The following is a 23,412-nucleotide window of genomic DNA, read 5'->3' on the forward strand; positions in this document are numbered from 1 at the left end:
TTTAAATTCATATGGAAACCAGCTTTTTGTTTCTGTCTCAAAATACACCTCCCACAGCAAACCAGAGCTTCCCAGAGAGTTTTAACAGACAAATTTCCCTCTCAGGTCCATTTACTGGGGGCCTTTAATAAGGTGAACAGGAGAACACAAGCAGTTTGCCTACACAGGGAAAATTCATTATTCTAGAAAATAGATTAACCCATTAAAACTAGCACAATGGTAAACATGACTTAGGTGCTTTTGAAAATCCCACCTGAAGTTACTTAGCAGCACAAGTTCCATCGGAAATCAATGAGTTTTATGTCACTTTGGTTCTTTTGAAAATTCCAGCCTTCGTGCCTCGTACCCAGACACCCCTGCTTTCCCCTCCCCCCACCCACTTCAGCTAGGCTTCCCCCCTGCTCTCCCCTCCCCCCACCCACTTCAGCCAGGCCCCCCCCTGCTCTCCCCTCCCCCCAGCCCCTTCAGCCAGGCCTCCCCCCTGCTCCCTCCTCCCCCCAGCCCCTTCAGCCAGGCCTCCCCCTGCTCCCCCCCCAGTTGAGGGGTCTCTCCCTGGCCCTCGGCTGGGTCCCTCCCACAGGGGGGCTCCCTCCTTCCTCGGTGGGACCATCCCCCCCTCCACACAGACTTGGCCTCCCAGGAGCATAGAGACCCAGCCTAGAGCCTCACACAGACCTCCACAGCCATAGAGCGTCACCCCCCCTGCAGCCTTGTCTGACTGGGCTGGCTGAGTCCTCCAGGTCATAGAGATCAGGGGGGTGGGGGCTAGAGGAGCCTGTTTCATGGGGACAGACAGGGCAGCTCAGGGACACAGTGTGAGCCGCACAGTACCAAGAACCCCAAAGACCGGGACACTAACACCAGCCTGGAAGAACGGGCGGATTCTCTCCCCGGCGAAAGAGGCCGGCGGGAAAGTGACGATCGGGTCCCCGCGACCAGCATCGAAAAACGCCACCTGCCCCCGTTCATAGTCCAGATAAACCCGGATCCTGCGGGGTGCCCGGCTCGGGGGGAAGGGGATGCGCTGCCCAGGGGACATGTAAGCCTGGTACTGATCCTCACTGCATGACACAGCCCAGATCCCCTGCTCAGGGTTAAGGCTGATCCATCCCTTCCTGCTCACAGACTCTCTGGCCACCCCCACAGCACAGACTCCCCACTTCTCCATCTCCACCTCCACCTCCCAGGTATGTTTGCCCGAGGTGAATCCCTCACAGCCCAGCACACAGGGCACAGTGTCAAATCTCTCAGGGTTTTTGGGCAGAGTCTGCCATACGCCTCCAGATCTTGCACTTTTCCGATCCGCAGACACAGTGAGGTAGGGATTGGCCGTGTCTGGATCCAGAGTCACGTTCGCTGCAGAGAGAGAATCAGAGCGTGAGGGGCAGAGCTCAGCCCTGGGGGAGGGTCTGATCGTGTCAGTGACAGAACCTGCCCCAGCTGGGGAGTGAACCAGGCAACCTCCTGCCTCCAGGATTTACCCAGCTGTGCCTGGGGAGCAGCGCTGAGATCTCAGCCATGTGCAGGGGGGATTCACACCCTGACAGAGCCAGTTCAGGGACAGAGTGAAGGGATCAGCTCCGCTGAGCCAGGCCCCAGACCCAGCGTCTGAGTCTCAGTTATTCCATCCTTGTGCTTGGGGGAAAGACAAGGGGGGTTACAGGGAGGTGGGTTTAAGCCACCTGTGTCCTTCCTTTAGTCTCCCTGGCCCCTCGTTACAGGGGCCTCAGGGCTGCAAAGCAGAGAGCAGCCAGAGTGTGATGCATCCTGCCTATGCCCCCAGCAGAGCCGTCCCTTGGGTAGGGCGAATCGGGGAGCCGCTCCGGGCCCCGCGCTTTGGGGACCCCCGGGCCAATGCAATTGGCTGTCACTGTCGCTCCCAGAAGAGACAAATCCGTCACTTCCGCCACGGACCCCGCCCCCCCCTAGGGACGGCCGTGGCCCCCAGCATGGCCCCAAACCCACTCCTACAGTAACGGCTGGGAGCAGAGTTGCTGTGGAGCCCCTGTGCCAACTTCACACGGATGCGGGGGGGGGGCTCCCTGGCACCGGAGCTATTTTCTGGGGACTGTTTCCAGGCACATTAAGGCCCCTTTGCTCTGACAGAGCAGCACAAAAGGGCCTGACAATCAGGCCCTGGAATCTTTCCCCACCTGCACCCACCTCTCCCCACAGATGTGATTAGAGATCCTGGCATCATAGGAGGCTCCCAGCAGATTACAGGGAATCCAACGTCCCCCCCAACGTCCCCCTGTCCCATGATGCAACTCTTCACACCCCGTCTCCTTGCAGAGCCCCCTCCCTCCTAACGATCAGCCAGGTGAGCCCTAGAAAACCTGCTTTTATAGATTTCAGAGTAGCAGCCGTGTTAGTCTGTATCCGCAAAAATAACAGGAGTACTTGTGGCACCTTAGAGACTAACAAATTTATTAGAGCATAAGCTTTCGTGGGCTACAACCCACTTCTTCGGATGCATAGTGGGTTGTAGCCCACGAAAGCTTATGCTCTAATAAATTTGTTAGTCTCTAAGGTGCCACAAGTACTCCTGTTATTTTTGCTTTTATAGAGACCCCACTGGCCCCCCATGACTGTGTGTAGCCGCGGGGGGGCGAGGACACCGCACACTTACTGAACGGCTGCTCGGCTTGTGCTGCTCTATCGGGGACTTTCCAAACCCCCCACTGCTGGCCCCAAGGCTGTGCAATGGCTAATACAGTATTGCCAACTTCAAGGGATCAAATCTCATGAGATTGGCCCAACAATCATGACATTTTTAAAAGGATTCTATTGTGGTTTCTAGGTCAGTCTCTTGATGTTTGAACTCCCCTGGCCCCTCCCCAGGGTGTGCGCATGTGACAATCAGTGTTGCCCACTCTCCCACATGTCCTGGAGAAGGGGATTTTGAGCTGCAGGAGCTCTCACCCCCACATCTGCCTGTATCCTGCCCAGCAATTAATCCTGTCCCCCAGCCCCCATCAGTTCTGTCCCAATCCAACCCCCCGCAATTCAGTCCCCCAGCCCCCATCATCACCACCCCATCAGTTCAGCACCCCTACCCCACTGCCCTCAGTTCACCCTCCCAGCACTCACCCTATCTGCTCAGAACCCACCAGCAATACAGCCCCCCCAGCCCATCAGCCCCCCACTCACTTCAGGCCCCCTGCAGCCCCCAGGCCATAATAAAGCCCTCCCAGCCCCACCTCTACTCCTAGGATTCTTCACCCTCCCTAGGCCTGGGGGCTACAGTGGGGTCCCCTCTCCCACTTCCCAGGCTGGCAGGGGAGCAGCCGCACTGGGGTGGTGACAGCGGGAGCCCGAGCCGCGCCCAGGGCAGCTGATGGGATTTCTAAGTAAAATTAAACCTCATTTTTAGAACTCTCAAATGTCGGGATTTTTTTTTCAGCCACAGTTCTATGGTCAGATCACGAGTGAGGCTTAATTTTACTCAGAAATCGCATCTCTCACGATTAATTCATGAGAGTTGGCATGGCTGCTAATAGGTGATGGCTACCTAACCCCTTTGGACATTTTGAACATTTTTTCTATTGATTTATAAAGTAGAGAGAGGAAACAGAAATGTCCATTTTTGTATGTTGAATTTTCCCATTCTTCATTGTACCACTTGTGCATTTGCTAATAATAATAATATGGCCAGGGGATGTGATGTATGTGCATAAAGAGTTCTGAAAATGAGGTGAGATGTTCCTCTCTGATTTCCCCAAAGGCTCATTTTGAAACTCTTAGATCTCTATGGAGATACACTGCTCGCCCCCTCTCCCCTCCCAGCCCATCTGCTTAACCCAACCACTAGTTACAAATTCTAAATTCTAAAAGAGAAAAGAATCGACTTTTCTCTTTTTAGGAAAGATCTGGGTAGCCACCAGTAATATGTTTCTCAGCTCCTGTCAAATGCAAAATTGAAACAAATCCTGAACTATGGTGCTGCCAATGAGCCACCATAATTCATAGGAAAGTTTTCACTCCCCCTTTGATCCCAGAAATTTACCTTTGTCCAACCGCTGTCTAGACGACAGAGAGTCTAGAGGAAGAAAAGGGTGAAAAAGAGGAATTGTCAGGTTGTCGTGTTTAGGGATATATTCACATTGTTAATGTTCTAACACAAAAGCAAAATGAAAACAAAACAAACATTATCAAGTTCTCGTTAAGGAGGTTAAGTGCAATTCAGACCAGCACAAACCATTCCACACCTCACTACAAAATAACCCCAAACATTAAAAACTAAGGACATGACCTAAGGTTACATGACAGACCCAGAGATGTCTTACCAGCGATTACACACCTGTGCTTGGCCCATGACAGCTGACTTGGGCTCGCAGGGCTGGGGCAATGGGGCTGTTTAATTGCAGTGTAGATGCTCGGGCTTGGGCAGAGGCCTGGGCTCTGGGACCCTGCGAGGGGAGGGGGTCACAGAGCCCAGGTTCCAGCCCGAGCCCGAACCTCGTGAGCCAGAGTCAGCGCACACGGGCCAGTCACGGGTGTTTAATGGCTCTGTAGACAAACCCTCTGAAACCAACACATCATTCACAGACAGACCCACACACAGACACTTTTTCACTGATTAGCATTCAATCAACTTTACATCTGCCCCTGAACCATTAGTACTTAGTAAACTGGCTCATCCTTCCTGACAGCCCTGGGGGTCTCATTCTCTCCAGCTCAGGAGGATAAAAGGTGGAGAATCTCTAAAGCAGGGGTGGGGAACCTATGGCTCACAGGCTAGATCCGGCCTGTTGCTAAATTTCATCCGGCCCGCAGCCCCGCCGGTCCCCTCCCCCGCCACGGGGCTGGTGCCGCAAGTGCCGACTCTCCCCGCCGCAGGGGGGAAGCCCCAAGTCTCTGTGCAGAGCTGTGGGAACTAGGAGTGCGGAGGGTGCTGCAGCACCCCCCAGGTTTTGGGTGGGGTCCCAGCTGCCAGCCCCACGCCCAGGGTCCCAGCTGGCTGCTGGACCCCTGCCCGGGGCTCTGGCCCTGGTACCGCACGCAGGGTCCCGTCAGCTGGCCCTGCACCCAGGGCTCTGCTCCCGCCCCTAGCTGTGGTCCCAGCCTCAGCCCCCTTACCCCTGTCCACATCCTGCCCCACCCTCCCGGAGCCATGGCCCAGTCTTGGCCCCAGCTCTGGGGAGAGGGGGGCACAGACAGGGGTAAGGGGGGTGCCAGGTAAAAAGTTTGGGGACCACTGACTTTCAGCACCCTCACTGGAAAAATTGTTCCAGCGCCACTGCCTACACCCCGTGTGGGGCTGGAGCCACAAGCGCCAGTTCGGCCTGCTGTAGGGGGGAGCCCCGAGCCTCTGTGCCACCTCTCTGTCCCCCTGCAGGTGAGTGGCCCGGGATTGATTTTTTTCCGTGAGTCAATGGCCCGTGATAGAAAAAAGGTTCCCCACCCCCGCTCTAAAGCAAGAGAGGGACTATGGTGACACCGGAGGCCTTGCAGACAAAAAATCCAAACAAACATACTTCAAAAACAGTGAATTCAGCAGGAAGCTCAAGCTCAGGTTAACATTCATGGCTGCTGTCAAGGCTGCTTCCCCACTCTGAACTTTGGGGTACAAATGTGGGGGCCTGCATGAAAACTTCTAAGCTTAACTACCAGCTTAGATCTGGTCCGCTGCCACCATTCTCGATGCTAGTCCCTTCCCTGGGTAGCCTTGAGAAACTCTTCACCAATTCCCTGGTGAAATACAGATCCAAACCCCTTGGATCTTAAAACAAGGAGAAATTAACCATCTCCCTTCCTCTCTCCCACCAACTCCTGGTGGATTAAGATCCAAACCCCTTGGATCTAAAAAACAGGAAAATCAATCAGGTTCTTAAAAACAAGGCTTTTAATTAAAGAAAAAGGTAAAAATCATCTCTGTAAAATCAGGATGGAAAATAACTTTACAGGGTAATCAAACTTAAAGAGCTCAGAGGACCCCCCTCTAGCCTTAGGTTCAAAGTTACAGCAAACAGAGATAAACACTCTAGCAAAAGGTACATTTACAAGTTGAGAAAACAAAGAGAAACTAACATGCCTTGCCTGGCTGTCTACTTACAAGTTTGAAATAGGAGAGACTTGTTCAGAAAGATTTGGAGAACCTGGATTGATGTCTGATCCCTCTTAGTCACAAGAGCGAACCACCCTCTAACAAAGAGCACAAACAAAAGGCTTCCCCCCCCCAGGATTTGAAAGTATCTTGTCCCCTTATTGGTCCTTTGGGTCAGGTGTCAGCCAGGTTACCTGAGCTTCTTAACCCTTTACAGGTAAAAGGATTTTGGAGTCTCTGGCCAGGAGGGATTTTTAGTACTGTACACAGGAGAGCTGTTACCCTTCCCTTTATAGTTATGACAGTTGCTAAGAAAGGAAAACCCGCAGGGAGTCCGAATGTAGGCCCCTAACCCAGTGTGTATGTGCTGTATTGAGAGCTGAGGAGGGAATTCATAGGTTCCAAATGATTAGTTGACTATCTCCATCCACAATCATTGTCCCTAGGAGATTTCCCCAGCTCTGTCAATTATCAGTGTAACATATGTGAGAAAATTCCCCAGGTGACTGTTTATTACCTTTGAATTTCTTCATTATGGTCTCCACAGATGCATTTCTTTGAGAAGATTCCCAGATTCTCCATTTCAGGTCAGAAGAAAAGGCCACTGGGTTCTGAAACTTCTCCCTCTCACATCTGAAGAACAACCCAGTGTTACTCGTTGTGGAGTTCGCTCATATTTGTGTTTTACTAACATGTGTTTTATTCTAGTGAATGGCTGTCGCTCAGCAGACCCTGGAGGATTAAAGTCTCTGTTGCCCCAGGAATAGGTCCAATCCCAGCTTGGACACTACAAGCTTCCCCTTCATTTTGGTGGGACCGATATTGGAAAACTGCATCCAGTTCTGGTGCCCCCATTTTAAAATGGACGTTGAGAAAGTGGAGATGGTGCAGAGAAGACCCACAAAACTGATTTGAGGGCTGGTAGAAATGCCTCGCACTGAGAGACCCCTGGCACTTGAGTGTGGGGTATAAATACCATCATGGGGAGAATAGACTTGGTACTAAAGGGCTCCTCAGTTTAGCAAACAAAGGCACAACAAGGACCAACTGCTGGAAGCTGAAGCCAGAGAAATTCCAATGGGAAATCAGACAGACATTGTTAACAGTGCGGGTGGATTAACCATTGGAAGAAACTGCCAAGGGAAGTGGTGGATTCTCCATCTCTGGACGGGCGCCAGAACACAGGGGCCATGGCCCCATCACTTTTAAAAGTGGGAGAACTCTGCACTCTCCCTTTATACCTGCCTTAAAGGCAAGTGATGGGGGGAGGGGGCGGAGAGGACGAGCAGGGGGCAGGGTCTCGGGGGGAAGAGGCGGAGCAGGGGCTGGGCCATGGTTTGGGCACCGGTGCCCCCCCACACTTCTAGGGAGCTTCAAGCGTTACTGTCTGTTGATGCCTTCAAATCTAGACTGAATGTCTTTCTGGAAGGTATTTTAGTCAAATACAAGTTATTGGGCTGAATACATGAATAACGGGGTGAAATTTAAGGACCTGCGATACATAGACATCGACTCTGTGGGTGCTCCGGGGCTGGAGCACCCACAGAGAAAAATAGCCCCACAGATCAGCTTACCCCTACCCCCCAGCGCCTCCCGCCCACTAGCTGGCCCTGCCTCCCAGCGCCTCCCACCCACCGGGAACCAGCTGTTCAGCAGTGGGCAGGATGCCCAGGGGGTGAGGGGGTGGAGCAAGGGCAGGAAGAGGCTGGGCAGGGCAGGAAGAGGCAGGGCGGGGCCTTGGGGAAGGGGTGGAGTGGGGGAAGGGCCCGGGGCCAAGCAGGGGTCTAACACCCCCAGGGGAATGAGAAAGTCAATGCCTGTGCTGTGATATACAGGAGATCAAATGTGATGATCTCACGGTCCTTTCTCGCCTTCAACTTTATGCATTTATGAAACTCAGTAATACCATGTGGCAATGAGTTCCACGGGTTAATAATGAATTGTGTAAAAAACGGTATTTCCTTTTCTCAGCTTTACACTAGTTGCCTTTCAGTTGCACTGAACATCCCCTTGGTCTTGTATTGTGAGTGTGGGAAGCAGGATCCCCTGACGTATATCCTGTACACCATTTAAGGGAGACAATTAGTGACAATCCTTGTTGCGATGTAGATACCCATCGTACCAGGACCTGGCGTGAGACCCACTAACCCATTTGAAAGATAATTTATGTTCTTATTTAGCTCTTTGGATACATACAATGGTCAGTCCACTAGCACAGGGGTTCTCAGCTTACAAAGGCCAGGGTGTGTCCACTCCACACTGGGGGAGCGGCAAATGACTTAATGAACTTGCACTGCCCAGGGAGCCTTGAGCAGTGTGAGTCGGTGCAGTTCTGGGGGGCAGGGCTGGAGCTGGGGGGAACTGGCTGGCGCCTTTCTACTGCTGGTTCATCAATGGCTGGGAGATGATTCATGTAACACAGCTGGGCGGGTCCCTGCCCATAGGTGTCTGTGTCAGCGCAGGGCCTGTCAGGCTTGTATCTTGACAACAGCATCACGGGGTGAGAGGCAGCCCAGGTTGGGGATTTGGAGGGCTCAGCAGTCCCACAGTCCAGGTTGCACCCTGGAAACCCGTCACACTGATGTAAATCTCCCTTGTGGCAAATTAAACCGATTACTTCTTGTTCTGCCCTCAGGGGACTTGAAGACCAACTGATCACCGCGCTCTGTAGAACAGCCTCAGACAGATTTGAAGACTTATCAGGCCCTGCCTCAGTCTTCTCTTCTCTAGACTAAACACACCCATTTATTTCTACCTTTCCTCACAGCTCATCCATTCCAAACCTCGGATCATTTGTGTTGCTCTCCTCTGAACTCTCTCCAATTTTTCCACATCTTTCTGAAAGTGCGGTGCCCAAAACTGGACACAGGATTCCAGCTGAGGCCTCACCGTGGCAAGAAGGGTGGAACAACATCCTCCTGTGTCTTACATGTGACACTCCTGTTAATACATGTGTGGTGGGGTGTTCAGCCCACGTCAGCCCCCGGAAAGAGTGAAGGAAACTGAGAAAGAGGAGACTAGTGAGACAGGCCACACATGAGGGGTTTAGGCCAGAGAAGTAACCTCTGATTGGACAATGAAGCTCAGCTGAGCAGGTGGGGGCTGGGCTAGTATCAAGCCAGGAAGCTGACAACAGAAATTGGCTGCAGTGAGGAAGTCTGCAGCCACCCTCTGTGCATTTGAAAGGGAAAGAGGGAAACCAGGGAAAGAATAGCATGCTAGGAGCCTGGCCCTGAGGGAAGGGAGTACTTAGAATCATGGGGTTAGAGGGGACTGCCAGGGTCATCTAGTCTAACCCCTATAAGAGAGAAGGGTGGAGAAGAAAGCCCATGGGAGGTGAGTAGGAAGCAGCCCAGGGAGCGAGCAGACCTTGCCTGCATGTGGTAGGGTCCCTGTGCTGGGCCCTGGAGCAGTGGGTGGGCTCGAGTTCCCCAACCAGCCACTGATGGAGCGGCATTGCCTGGGCAGTGGGTTCAGTGAGACTCTACACCCCAGAAGGGGAAACCATTTAGTGATCTGGCTGCAGGGCTGAGTCACGAAGAGGAAGCTGCAGCTCTTGGAGTGAGAGATGAGGCTGCAGAGTGAGAGAGAGACAACGGGGGGAGAGACGGCAAGGGGAGGGGTTGGCCCTGGAAGAGAGCTAATCCCCAGAACAGCCAGGAGGAGGCACCACCTGCGGTGAATACAGCAACCTGGGACAACATCCCACAGTGACATTTGCCTTTTTCACAACAGCATCACACTGACGACTCATTCAATGTGTGATCCACTGGAACCCCCAGATGTTTTTCTGCAGTCCTGCTGCCTAGCCAGTTATTCCCCATTTCCTAGTTGTACATTTGATTTTTCCTTCCAAAGTGCAGCACTTTGTCTTTATTGAATGTCCCCTTCAATCGATTTTAATCCTTCCTCCCTCCGCCCTTTGTCTCTTGTGTCTATTTAGACTGTAAACTCATTGGGGGCAGGGACTGTCTCTGTCTGTGTGTCTGTGCAGCACCCAGCATGTTGGGCCCTGGTTTTGCCTTGAGCCTCCAGGCACTGCCATAGTGCTACTGATAACAGCACATTATAAACTCCTTAGAGCTGGGAATGTCTCTTCCATCAGATCTCTTGCCATGCCCAGCACACGGATAGAGCTCACTGCATAATTAGAAACAATTAATAAACAGCTCGTTGAATAGTCATCAGATGGGCCTGACTGTCCATCCCTACCCACCTAGGTGGAGTTTGGAGTCTATGACCTAGAAATGAAAAACTCATTGTCCATCCCCAATCTCCTGAGGTCTCCATTCCACCAGCCACATTACAAATCAATACCCTGTCTGTAGGTAAATCACTCTTTTCTCAGGCTGCTCTATTCTGGAGTCTAGTCAGAATGACAACAGCCCCAAGATTAGATTTAACGGAGGAAGATTGGGAACCAGCCCCACACTCTGCACTGCTGGACCGTGGGGAGCCACATCTCATGTCCAAAATCCCTTCCCTGAATTGGGAAGTGAAAGGGAGAGTGAGAAGGAGCCACCTACCTGCTCAAGGTGCCTTTGATGTCCTAGAGGAGAAAGATAAAAGGAAATTCAGTCCCATCTCTCATACGAAGGATCCCTCCTGCTCTGGAGGGAACTCGCTTTGTCTTCACAGTTTGAGGTTCAAAGAGAAATTATTTGTTATTTATTAATGCAAACAACATATTCAATGTGCTGCCTTTGCTCTTTTGGAGAAGTGCTCTGACTGCAGGATCTGGGTCTACGAAGTTTGTATTAGGGGGCACACAGGCTCTTTGTGTAGTGACATTTGGCTAACCAGCCGGCACATGGAACCAGAGGGCTCCGTCTTGTGATGTGTTGAACAAAGATCTCCCTAACACTCACAGGTGCGGGGAAGATCCCCTCCTGCAGACTCCAGTGGGTCTGGAGGGAGGGATGCCCCCAGGCTGTGCTGCCCCCGTGCTGTAAACTCTCGCCCACAAACACTCTGAAGGCCTGTTCTGTGGGGTTCTTGACACCCACAGGGAGGTGGGGCTGGGTGAGAACAATGGGTGTGGGGTACAGAGTAACACAGGGCCATTCACTATCCTACACCCCAGGTTCAATGCAGGAAACCTGAGGAGTGAAGAATGCTGCCCACAGCAGATACTGGCTGCAACTGAGAATTTGACCCTAGATATCAGCTAGAGACGTCCAGGATGCTACGTTTTATTTCTCTCTTTTTTTAAAATTTCCTAGTTAGACGCGTTTTTGGAAAATTAAAGTCATTAGAAGGTTTTTGCAATTCTAACGACTATTTACACGTTCAGGCTACCATAAGTAATGAACAGCTTCCCTATCTAACTTCAGTTCTGGCAGAAAAATCACAACAGCCTCAGACCTCATGTATGAATTTTAAGGCCAATATTTTCCCTTTTTGTGATAGGTAGGAAAAGTGGCAAAATCAGGCCTGCCATTCACATAAATATCCTATCACTTTTTGAGTTTTGCTAAATGCTTGGTCTCAACAACATCCGGTGGCAATCAGTTCCACTATCTAATTACATGAGATGTGAAAAAGTGTTCATTGGATCAGTTTTGAATTTGTCACCTTCTAATTTGATTGAATGTCCCTTTGTTCTTGCATTATGAGACAGGGAGAACAGAATTCAGAGTTTGCCATTTTTGGAGGAGTCTTCTCCAACTAGAATTCAAACGAAGAATTTTTTTCATTTAGGACTTGATCCTATGCCCGTTGTACTCAAGAAGTATATTTCCATTGACTTTACTGGGCATTTTATCAACCACTTCAGGAAAAATAATGTATATAATGTATATTTTAGCAATACTGTATGTTCTGAGCTTTCACTCTGTGATGCTCTGTACCTCGGGGGAACACCCTGCACCCCCATGTTCATCCTTATAATATGATTGTGTGGTATCCAGTGCAAAGTTTGCCATGTCCAGTGTCTTCGGAAGGCTCGTGATGCACTGAGCAGAGTTGTTATAGTGATGTTATAGGTTGTAATTTCATGTATATAGTTATGAGGCTGAAAATGTGTCCTCATGGCTTAAAACAAGCCCAAGCAAAACTCTCCAGGAGCAGTGGGGCAGTTCACACCTCATCAGGGCCTGTATGGGACAAACCCAGCCCAGCCTCACAGGAACAAAGGACACTGGCCTAGACAGCAACAAAAGAATCTGTTGGACTCTCGAGTGAGTCACCCCCCCTTCCCTTAGTCAGTTTGGGACTGCAATGAGGTAATGCTCACCTGACCCTGAAGGGGGGGGAGCAAAGCCAAGAGGGAAGAAAGAACATGATAAAAGGGAGAGACGTTTGCCAGGCTCTTCCTCTCTCTTCCACTTCCATCTACAGACACCACCACCAAGTGACTAACGCGCTGATCAAAGGGGAAAGCCTGGCTGAAGGGCAGCCAGCCAGCCTGTGGTGAGAAGCATCTAAGTTTGTAAGGGCATTGAAAGTGTTAAGATCAGCTTAGAATGCACTTGGCTTTTATATCATTTGACCAAATCTGACTTCTTGTGTTTTGACTTATAATCACTTACAATCTATCCTTTGCAGTTAATAAATCTGTTTATTCTACCTGAAGCAGTGCGTTTGGTTTGAAGCATGTCAGAGACTCCCCTTGGGATAACAAGCCCGGTACATACTGTGACAGGGTCAGGCCAGAGGGATACCGGAGAGAAGGCTGATATATTAGTCCCAGATTAAGTAGATCCCTTTTCCCTGGATAAGGTAACTGGGGCAGTTCCAGAACAAGCAGGAACTTGCTGGAACCAATTAAGGCAGGCAGGCTAATTAGGACACCGGGAACCGATTAAGAAGAAACTGCTAGAATCAATTAGGACAGGCTGGCTAATCAGGGCAGCTGAGTTTAAAAAGGACGTCACTTCAGTTTGTAGCGTGCACGCGAGGAGCTGGGAGTAGGAGGCAGGAGGAGCTGAGAGAGAGAAGACATATTGCTGGAGGACTGAGGAGTACAAACATTATCAGACACCAGGAGAAAGGTCCTGTGGTGAGGATAAAGAAGGTGTTGGGAGGAGGCCATGGGGAAGTAGCCCAGGGAGTTGTAGGTGTCGCGCAGCTGTACCAGGAGGCACTCTAGACAGCTGCAGTCCACAGGGCTCTGGGCTGGAACCCAGAGTAGAGGGCGGGACCAGGTTCCCCCCAAACCTCCCAACTCCTGATCAGACACAGGAGGAATTGACCTGGACTGTGGGTTCTACCAGAGGGAAGGTCTCTGGGCTGTTCCCTGACCCACATGGTGAATCTCTGAGGCGAGGAAAATCTGCCAATAAGCGCAGGACCCACGAAGATAGAGGAGGAACTTTGTCACAATACCAATTTCTTTGTTAAATTGATGAACTCATATAAGCTTGCAGTGCCCAGGGAGCATAACTGGACACTGCAAGATGGACGTTCCTAGGATTGTGTCTGGGACCGGAGATATTGGCTAGTGTCATTCGGTTGCACAATCCAAGCAGCGGCTGGCCAAAAGTGCTCACTCACGTAGCTGGGAGCAGCTTACATGCTAGAGGGTGTGCGGGAACAGCCCAGGAGTGGGGTTCTCACAGGAGAGCAGGGCAAGGCTGGCTCTCAGAGTCGAGGATTGGAGTGACCTAGCAGATCACTGGTCCAGATAACACAAGGGGAACGTCACACACTCCTACACTCCAAAAGTGAAGGGTTTCTTACCCTGTGAAAGGTTCTGGGGTGTTTCTAACACCGTCTCACCTGCAGGAATTCACTTGCTGGCAGCTGGCACTTCTGCTCCATCTCACTGATCAGGGAACTGAAAGAGGATAGTTCCTCAGATAGTTTGGCAACATACTCAGCCCTCCCCTTTTCAATTTCCTGATTCAGCTCTTCCAACTGGACCAGCAGGAGTCGCTCTTGTTCCTCCAGAAACTGGCGCAGTTGCTGAAATTCAGCCACAATCTTCTGCCTCTCAGTTTCCAGCTGTTTCTGAAATGAAGAGAGACAAACAGGGAAAGCACAAGTCAAGGACAGGAACACGGAGTGAGTTATGGGACATTTTGTAAAGCCTTATGTATGACATGGGAGCATGTCATTGCAACCCCGTAGAATTTAACTCCTGATATTTTATGGAGAACAAACCCTATGCTCAATAGACAGATGTTTTCCCAATGAATTCTGAAGAATCCTAATGGGTGTTTAGAATATGAATGTATCTTGCATTATTAGGATATTCTGTTATCAGTGGCGTCTAGAAAACAAGAACCTTCAAATAACAGGAAGTACAGCAGGTGCGGGATCCAGAACTGGACAGGCCAGAGTTACTTCTGGGGAGCAAAGAGTAGAACCCAAACTCAGAAGCGCTTGACTTGAATTGGGGAACAGAGGCTCTCCACAAAATACACTTACATGAATAGGGCCATGTTTCTAAAACAGGATTTAAAATTAGAGCACCAACAATTGCTCTGATGAGTTTTGAATGCACAGGTTAGGATACAAACATTTTGTCACATCATAAATCTCCAATTTTAATCCACAGAGGTATTATGAGCACAAACTGGGTGGCTGGCAAGACACCTTTTTGCAGGTTCAAATCTGAGTTTGCAGGGCACTTAGAAATGTGTGCATGTGAACTGGACACAAGCCCACCAATTCATGCTCTTTCTGGAGCACTCTAGCTCCTGATACCCCAGGAGCAAGAAACTTACATCATATTTAGAACCTAAAACTTCTTCATGGCAACGTCTAGCAGTGATATCACTAGGGCCGGTTCCAAAGCTCACCACAATCAATAGGAGCCTTTCCAATGACTTCAGTAGGATTTGGTGAGGTGTTAAGTGACCATCCTTCTCTGGGGCAGCAGATTTCTCAAGTGGCTGCCCTCACTATTCTGTTGTGGTTATTGTTCGAGGGCTTTCCCTTAGTCCCTCCCCGGGTTCTTGTCACGCAGACAGAAAACAGAAGACCAGAAGTCCAAAGTGCAGGCAATGCGATGTTTGCTGGGGTTAGTTCCAAGCAAGCATGTCCACAGCTCTTCACACCAGCAGAGCCTGTACCCTGCGTCCCCCTGTGATGTTATTGAAAGAATCTGTAACCGTATAGATCATTGTTGCAACCAAAGTCCTGTAGTGGCACCAAATCTTGTATAAAGGGGGTCAAATAACGTGTCTAAGACAAGGTTATGGTTGGCTGGTTATGATTATGCTCTCTGTATGTGTGTATCAATTTTGTAGTTGAAATTGTGAATATTGGCTCTATACTGTCTGTATTTCAAACTTATGCTATGCTTCTGGGAAACATCCCAGACAAGTTGGTGTTAGCGCTGCCTAGCCTGCTTGATGGCCCATTAAGGACCATCAGCTACACAATTGACCCATTGAGAGAAGGCAGATGCGCCTTGTGACTCAGCAAGGTATGCAGGGACATGCCTATGGACAGATCTCTGAGGTTTTTCCATGCCATGTGATGGACAGTTTGTCCTTGGGACAAAGAAAGCAGAGACCACATGGCAAGAGACTATAAAAAGCTGCTGCAGTTCCTCCATCTTGTCTTCAATCCTGCTTCTTACCCTGGAGGGACTTTGCTACAAACTGAAGCTCTGAACAAAGGACTGAGGACCCATCCCAGCTGGGGATGTTCCAGAGACTTGATTTTGAACCTGCAGTTTATTCTATCACTGCTACAAGCCTGAACCAAGAACTTTGCCATTACTGTATGTCATTGATTCCATTTAACCAATTCCAGCTCTCATTTTTATCTTTTTTCTTTTATAAATAAACCTTTAGATTTTAGATTCTAAAGGATTGGCAACAGCGTGATTTGTGGGTAAAATCTGATTTGTATATTGACCTGGGTCTGGGGCTTGGTCCTTTGGGATCAAGAGAACCTTTTTTCTTTTACTGGGGTATTGGTTTTCATAACCATTCATCCCCATAACGAGTGGCACTGGTGGTGATACTGGGAAACTGGAGTGTCTAAGGGAATTGCTTGTGTAACTTGTGGTTAGCCCTCTTTGTCTGGCTGGTTTGGTTGCCGTAGAGGTGGAAAACCCCAGCCTTGGGCTGTAACTGCCCTGCTCTAAGCAATTTGTCCTGAATTGGCACTCTCAGTTCGGTCCCGCCAGAACCAGCATCGTTACACCCCCCCCTTCCCAGCTCCGACACCGCAGAGCCTTGCCTGTGTCCCCGTTCCCCATTTCCTCCTTCTTAGCAGGTCCAAATATACCTGCAGTGCGCGCCCCTAGTCACACTCCTTACAACTTGTGGTCATGTTCCGTTCTCGAGGGTCGTGAGCTGGGATCTTCATCCCATCTCTTCTGTACCCCAGGGGAGGGGTGAGGAGTGAGGTTGTGTCCTGGCCAAGGCCAGGCTTTTCTTTGGCTTTTAGTGTTTCTTATGCCTCCCCCCCCCACCATTCCCCTTTGCCCCTCCTAACTGGTTGCTTGACCTTGGCTTGAGAGAGGAGCCAGGCAGCCTTCCCGTGTGTGCTCATATTTAAAAAAATTATTAAAGCTAATGTTAAAAAATATATAAAATATATAGTTTGGGAAAAGAGTGTCTGTATATCTAGGTATAGTGCTTAGATTATCCACAAATATAAAGTCAGTGTTACAAGGTGACTTTTAAAAACTATCTGTTCTTATCTGTTCCCATTATACTAACAAACCCACCTGGCCAGGCAGAAGCAACACACTGTCTTTGTTCTTCACATATATTAATAAAGATGTAAGAGTATCAAAAGTCAAACCCCAAAATTCTCTCTCAGGTTAACAAACAGGCTTATATGCTAACAGTTCAGTCTGTTGGAAGTAAAGCCAAAAAATGGGAGGAATTTGCAAAAAAAAAAAAAAAAAAAGGAAATTTCAAAGTTGTTTCCATTTTTCAGTGTTCAAAATGGGACTTTTAATTTGTTTGAAAAAATATTATGAAGTAACTTGAAAAAAATTCACATTTCTGTTTCCCCTTTTTTCTAAAATGTAATAAAATAATGTCCATTTCCACCACCACCCCATTTGTTCCTTTTATTCCATTCTCTCTGGAACTCTTCAAAAGTTCTCCCATTTTAGAAAAATTGGCAAAAAGGAAAATCTAGGAGAAAAAACCTGGAAATTATTCATGTTATTGTACTCAGTGGCAAAAAGGAGGAAATGGGGAAACAAAGGGATAAAAAAAAACATTCAAAATTTTGAAAAAAATTCAGCTTTTTAAAACCAAAATGAAAACTTCAATTTGAAATGAAAATAAACATTTTTGTTCATTCTGAAATTTCCTGCCAAAAAAACTATTTATTTGCAAAAGACATTTTTCCATGGAAAAAAATTGTTTTCTACTAAATCCCATTTTCCTACAGGACATTTTTGTGGTTGAATTTCGACCAGCTCTAGTTGAAAGACTAAAGGAGAAACTACTGTTAGCTAAACAAATTACATTCACATTATCAATGGAAATATTTGGATTATTAAAACTTTCCTTAATGCTCCATTTTCCTGTTTATACTCAATTAAAGCAGAACAGTGTTTCTTTACAATGTGAATAAATAAGTAACAATCTTTCATGGAAGGGAAGATGTTGCTCAGTGTTCTTCTTCTGTTAGACTAAGTAGAGTATCAATAATGTCCCTGCGCACATTTACCTCTAAGTAAGAACGGCACCTACCAGTAGTTCCTGGCTTGTATTTTCCCCACTCGATTTATACGACAGAATCTCGTCTCTCTCTTTTTTCAAACTCTCCAAATGGCTCCGAATTTGTTCCTAACAAAAGAAAAACTGGTTTAGTTTCAGTTGCTTTTGGAGGGTTTCCCCCCATTTTATTTATATTTTCAAGACTATTAAATGCATAATAAAATGGTGAGTGCTCTAATCACATGACTATACAGTCCTTCTCATGCTTGCGGTCTCTCTGTCTCCCCCACAAATGACTCTCCCTGTTCAAATCCCTTCCCCGCATCAGGTGGAAGAGGGACTTGAACCTGTGGTCTCCCATGTCCCAGGTGAGTGCTCTAAACACTGGGCTAAAGATGATGAGGAGAGCTTTCTGTGTGTGAACTCACCTGAGGGGCCTCAGACCACCTGCCAGATTAGGCCCCACACAGGAGTTAGGTGGCCTAAGGCTGATCCTCCCTGGGGCTTAGCTGGGAGACAGGCATCGAGATGCCTTGAGCGAGGCAGCAGTGTGCATGGCCAGAAGCAGAAACACAGGTGTTGAGGGAACTAGTTACCAAAAAACATCGATGCCGAGGGAGTTTAGGCACTGACAGGGCTCAGCCGGAGTTTTGTGAATTGCAGTGGAGGCTCCAACTGGGGTTTAGGCACCTAAGTAAATACTGTGAATCTAGGCCCTGGTCTACACTACAGGGCTAGGTTGAATTTCGTCGCGTTAGGTCGATTTTATAATGAATGCATCTACACAAGCAACCCTGTTTCATTGACCTAAAGGACTCTTAAAATCGACTGCTGTACTCCTCCCCGGCGAGGGGAGTAGCGCTAAAATTGACTTTGCGGGGTCGAATTTGGGGTAGTGCAGACGCAAATCGACGTTATTGGCCTCCGGGAGCTATCCCAGAGTGCTCCTTTGTGACCGCTCTGGACAGCACTTTCAACTCCAATGCACTAGCCAGGTACACAGGAAAAGCCCTGGGAAATTTTGAATTTCATTTCCTGTTTGGTCAGCGTGGTGAGCTAAGCAGCACAGGTGACCATGCAGTCCCAGAATCGCAAACGAGCTCCGGCATGGAGCGAACGGGAGACACTGGACCTGATCGCTGTATGGGGAGAAGAATCTGTGCAGGCCAAACTCTGCTCAAAAAGAAGAAATGCTAATATACAGTAACTCCTCACTTAAAGTCGTCCTGGTTAACGTTGTTTCGTTGTTGTTGCTGATCAATTAGGGAACATGCTTGTTTAAAGTTGTGCAATGCTCCCTTCTAACATCATTTGGCAGCCGCCTGCTTTGTCCACTGCTTGCAGGAAGAGCAGCCCGTTGCAGCTAGCTGGTGGGGGCTTGGAACCAGGGTGGACCAGCAGCCCCCATATCAGCTCCCCACTCCCCTAAGTTCTCTGTGCTGCAGCCGCCCAGCGCTGCTCCTGCCCTCTGCCTTGGAGCTGCTCCCAGAGACTCCTGCTTGCTGTGCGGGGGGGGGGGGGGGGGGGGGGGAGAAGGGGGGGAAGGGAGGCAGCTAATGTCAGGGTGTCCCCCTCCCCCCCTGCTCCTGCACCCCACTTACCTCTTCTCCATATAGAGCAGAGAGTGGACACAGACGGAAAGACACAGAGATCTTGGGGCAGCAGCTGCTGTCTCAACTTCCTGACCCACTTAAAAAGACAATGCACTTAAGAGTGGGTCAGCTTACTTAAAGGGGCAGCGTGCATCTCTCTCTCTGGCCCCTACCCTGTGTTTTGTAAACACTGGTGTCTCAGTGCACTGGGGTAACTGTTACCCCCTCTGCCCCTGCCTGTGCCGGGATTTCGCCCTTTGTCACCCTCTGGCAGCGCCTCACCCCGAGCTTAACTCCTGCTCCTCCCTTCAGCCCCTCTCCTAACACTGCCTTCAGCTGCTTGATTCCCCCCCCCCCCCGACCAGTCAGTTCCCACCCCCTGCTCAGCCCCTGGCCACCCCCTGCTCTGATTTGCCCCTTTTTTAGCCCCTGTAAGCAGTCAGCAGAACCTGATGGCAAGTAAGGGCAGGATGAAGGGCAGTGGCTTCAGCAGATGTTACTGAGCATGCTCCATTGCTCTGTAGCAAATTAAGACAAATGTAGTTTTTCAGAGATTACAGGGGCAGGGTTCTAGCCATGGCACGCGAGGGGGGGGGGGGAGAAGAGGAGAAGAAGGGGGTTTGGGGGGCAGCTGGGTGGTCCCTTTTTCTCTTTGGGAAATATGGTCACCCTCACTTAGGGGTGACTCTTGGTAGTTGTTTGGCTGGTTTTAATAAACGCTTTCCAAAAATTAAAACAAAAAATTAATAAGGTGGCAAAAATAGCTTTGCAAAATAAACATATATTAAATGCTATAAATGCTAAATTAAAGGGGGCTTGTGCTCGCATAAAAAAAAATTATAGTTTCTATGTTAAATCATTCTGGCTTAATTAAGCAAAATTTACAAGCCATTAAGAATGCTGCTGTTGTTTTCCGTGCTGTATCTCTTAATCACACCTTTAGTTTTAAGGACCTCCTTCCAGACCTTGGGTCATGGTTTCCGGGGCTCTTTCGAACAATTGTTTAATAAATTCTTCTCTTTCTTTTTTTTCTATGTGTTATTTGGACAATAATACAATGTGCCAAATGCCTATGTAATGCTATAATCAAAAGCTCTGCTGTCCATAAAAAAAACCAGTATCTGTCCCTCCAACTTAATCGCAAATTGCGTAACGGGCCTGACAATTTTTAAATTTGTCAGACCCGAAAAAAAAACTGTAAAAGTTACTAATGACCCTCCTTAATAGGACAGTTGTTATGTCAGCCAGCGGCCATTAGGGAAAAGCAGACACCTAAAGCCTGAACTTTTCAACTGTCTTTCCTTCAAGGCTTTAAGGTAGTTAAAACTGGTCATAAGCTGTTTTTCACTGACCAGATAGCAAAAGCACGGGTCTGACAACCACCAATCAAGTGTTAACACTGCAAGGACCTTGGTCTGAATGTGTATAAATAATCTGTAAAATGTGTGTAAGTCAGAGTTTTTGTACTAAGGTGCAAAGCTCTCCTTTCTTCTGCAGAATAAAGCAACTCCTCCTTATCCCTGTCTGGCTGTTATTGGCTCTCAGCTAGGTGGACCCGATATTTCGGTAACACTGCTTAGCTGGGGATCTTTTCTGTCCCAGATTTCTATGAAGTGAAACAAACATTTGTAGAATTTCCTACCTTGGAATCCTGCGATGCCTCCTCGATGGGCACCACAGAGTGAGATCTGTGAGCCTGGGACTCTCTGCATTTCACGCAGATCGGCGTGCGATCCTCTTCGCAAAACAGTTTCAAACCTTCCCTGTGCTTCTCACACACTCTGTCTCCTGCCCGGTTTCCCTGGGGCTGGAAACCCAGCTCTTTAGCGAATAAATCTACCGCATTTCTCAGCTGCCTGTTTGGCCGGAGTTTGATCTCTGGAAACTCCTTTCTGCACTCCGGGCAGGGGAACGTGTCCCTGAACTGCTCCCAGTGCCGTGTGATGCAGGCCCGGCAGAAGTTGTGCCCACAGGTTATAATCACCGGCTCTTCGAAATAATCCCGGCAGATCGAGCACAGAAATTCAGCCTGGAGACGTTTCAGGGAATCCTCATCGGCAGCCATGACATCGCTGCTCCAGCAGAGGAGAAATGCTTTCGCTGCAGGCTTCTCAGGCTAGGCCTCACCTCCCTTTCAACAGCTGCCCGCTGCCTCCCTGGTCGTGTGTGTGACACTCCAGCCTGCAGAGTCCGACTTGTGTGAGACAAGGGTTTTGCCTGAGCTGTGGGTTGGAAGGAAAAGATTCAAAAAGGACGGTAGAAGGTGTATAAAAGACTGAAATAATACTGTATGTGATCAACCTGCTGGCTCATTGGTACTCCCCTTTCCCAGAGCCAGCTGTGCCCACTGGTTCTGAGAGCAGGCCAGAGACCCATTCAGCATCCAACCCAGGGGTTCTCCATCAGGGGCATGTGGGGTACCCCTAGGGGTACACAGGGGTCTTCCAGGGGGTACATCAACTCATCTAGAGTTTTGCCCATTTTACAACAGGCGAAGTCAGTACAAACTAAAATTTCATACAATGGCTTGTTTATACTGCTCTCTATACTATCCGCTGAAGTGTACATACAATATTTATATCCCAGTTGATTTATTCTATAATTATATGGTAAAAATGAGAATGCAAGCAATCTATTTCAGTAATAGTGTGGCTGTGACACTTTTTGTGTGTCTGATTTTGTAAGCCAGTGGTTTTTAAGTGAGGTGAAACTTGGGGGGACGTAAGACAAATCGGACTCCTGAAAGGGGGACGGGCGTCTGGAAAAACATGGCAGTATTGCCAACGCCCAATGTTCAAAAATGGCGAGTCAGGCTCACCAGAAATCATGAGATTGGCTTTAAAATCACGAGATAGGTAAAAATTGGCTTTGGGGTTCTTTTTATTTGCCTTCTGCTTTTTGAGCCTTTAGGGTGCACCAGGGTCACATTTTGAAGCTTTCTACGCAGCCACAGGGGCTAGAAACTTATTTTTTCTTTAAGAGCGAAGGCTGAAATCATCACATACCCACTTGACTCCAGGAGCTGGGGCTTGAAGGAAAACAATTATTATCATGAGACTCGTGACAAAATCATGAGAGTTGGCAACAATGGTGCGGTTTCAGTCACCCTGAAACTATTTGTGATTTTCACTGGATTGGGTTCAGCCAGGGAAAATTTTCTCCAGCGCCACCAAGAATGCATCTGTATATGTGTGCCTTTAACCCTGTGGTTGGGGCACTTGGCTGTTATGTGGGAAAACCATGGTTAAATCCCCACTCTGGAGCAGGGACTTGAATTCAAATCTTCCCCCCACCAGACTCTTGATTTCTCCTGTTGAAGCTCTTCCATGTCATAGAAAAACGTAACTATTCATTGGGCCAGAGAGAAGGACTCTACAGCCTGAGGAATGGGATGATCGTTGGCACTCACCTGGGTGGTAGGAGCTGTGCATTCAAATCTTCTCTTTGCCTGATTTCGAGGCGGGATCTCAAGCCAGATCTCCTACCTCTTACATGAGTGCTTTAATCATTCGCTCTCTCTTTGACTCAATGAATATGTAAGTGACAAGTGAGCTAAAGGTTAACACACCCACACATGAAGTTTGCTGGTCTGAAATGAGTTTTTTCACTTTGTGTACACATTCCAAAGATATTCTGAACCAAACCAAATATTCCCCGATTTTTCGATTTGCTGGCCGAATGGAAAATCAGTCATTCACCCAGCACTACTAACGGATAGAGTTTCAAACTAGAGTCTTGCGCTTAGCTCATCTGCAGCACTTATTCTACACTACTTCCAGATATCCAAAAGAATATGTCACAGAGGCACTCTGCAGTGTAGACTAGTTAGTGTCCTATTTGCCATGTCAAATTAAACAAAACTATAGGGGGCACTTGGATATAATCAACAAGGCAACAGTGGATCACAATTACATTAAAAAACAGGCTGGACATTTTATAATAATTAAATGCTTCCCCCCCCCGGTTAAGACTGCATACCTAAATGCTCAAAACTCAGGAAATGAAAGCGTTAAGGCTGAGTGTATAACCTTAACTCTGCCCCTTTGTGCATACGTGTTACGATACCACCTTTAATCACATGTCCTGTCCCTGTGCATCTGCATTGCTTTCAGTGGTCACCATCGTGTACAGATGACCTGGGACAAATGAAGTGAGTGCACTGGTGTCAGAATACAGTGAGCCCAACTAACTG

At 48.6% G+C, this 23,412-nt stretch overlaps 1 protein-coding gene across 1 annotated transcript; it reads right to left on the reverse strand.

Moving 5' to 3' along the window:
* Positions 1 to 802: 802 nt before the first annotated feature.
* Positions 803 to 21,285, reverse strand: LOC135888269 (E3 ubiquitin-protein ligase TRIM7-like). The gene is made up of 7 exons (XM_065416076.1): positions 20,863 to 21,285; positions 17,662 to 17,757; positions 13,766 to 13,996; positions 10,573 to 10,595; positions 6,564 to 6,679; positions 4,007 to 4,039; positions 803 to 1,356 (listed from the first exon to the last, which is right to left on the reverse strand). Exons 1-7 carry the CDS (start codon positions 21,283 to 21,285, stop codon positions 803 to 805), a joined length of 1,476 nt encoding a protein of 491 aa, XP_065272148.1.
* Positions 21,286 to 23,412: the final 2,127 nt, after the last annotated feature.

The sequence above is a fragment of the Emys orbicularis genome, chromosome 13 (genome assembly GCF_028017835.1).
Source record: "Emys orbicularis isolate rEmyOrb1 chromosome 13, rEmyOrb1.hap1, whole genome shotgun sequence".
Taxonomy (NCBI): domain Eukaryota; kingdom Metazoa; phylum Chordata; order Testudines; family Emydidae; genus Emys; species Emys orbicularis.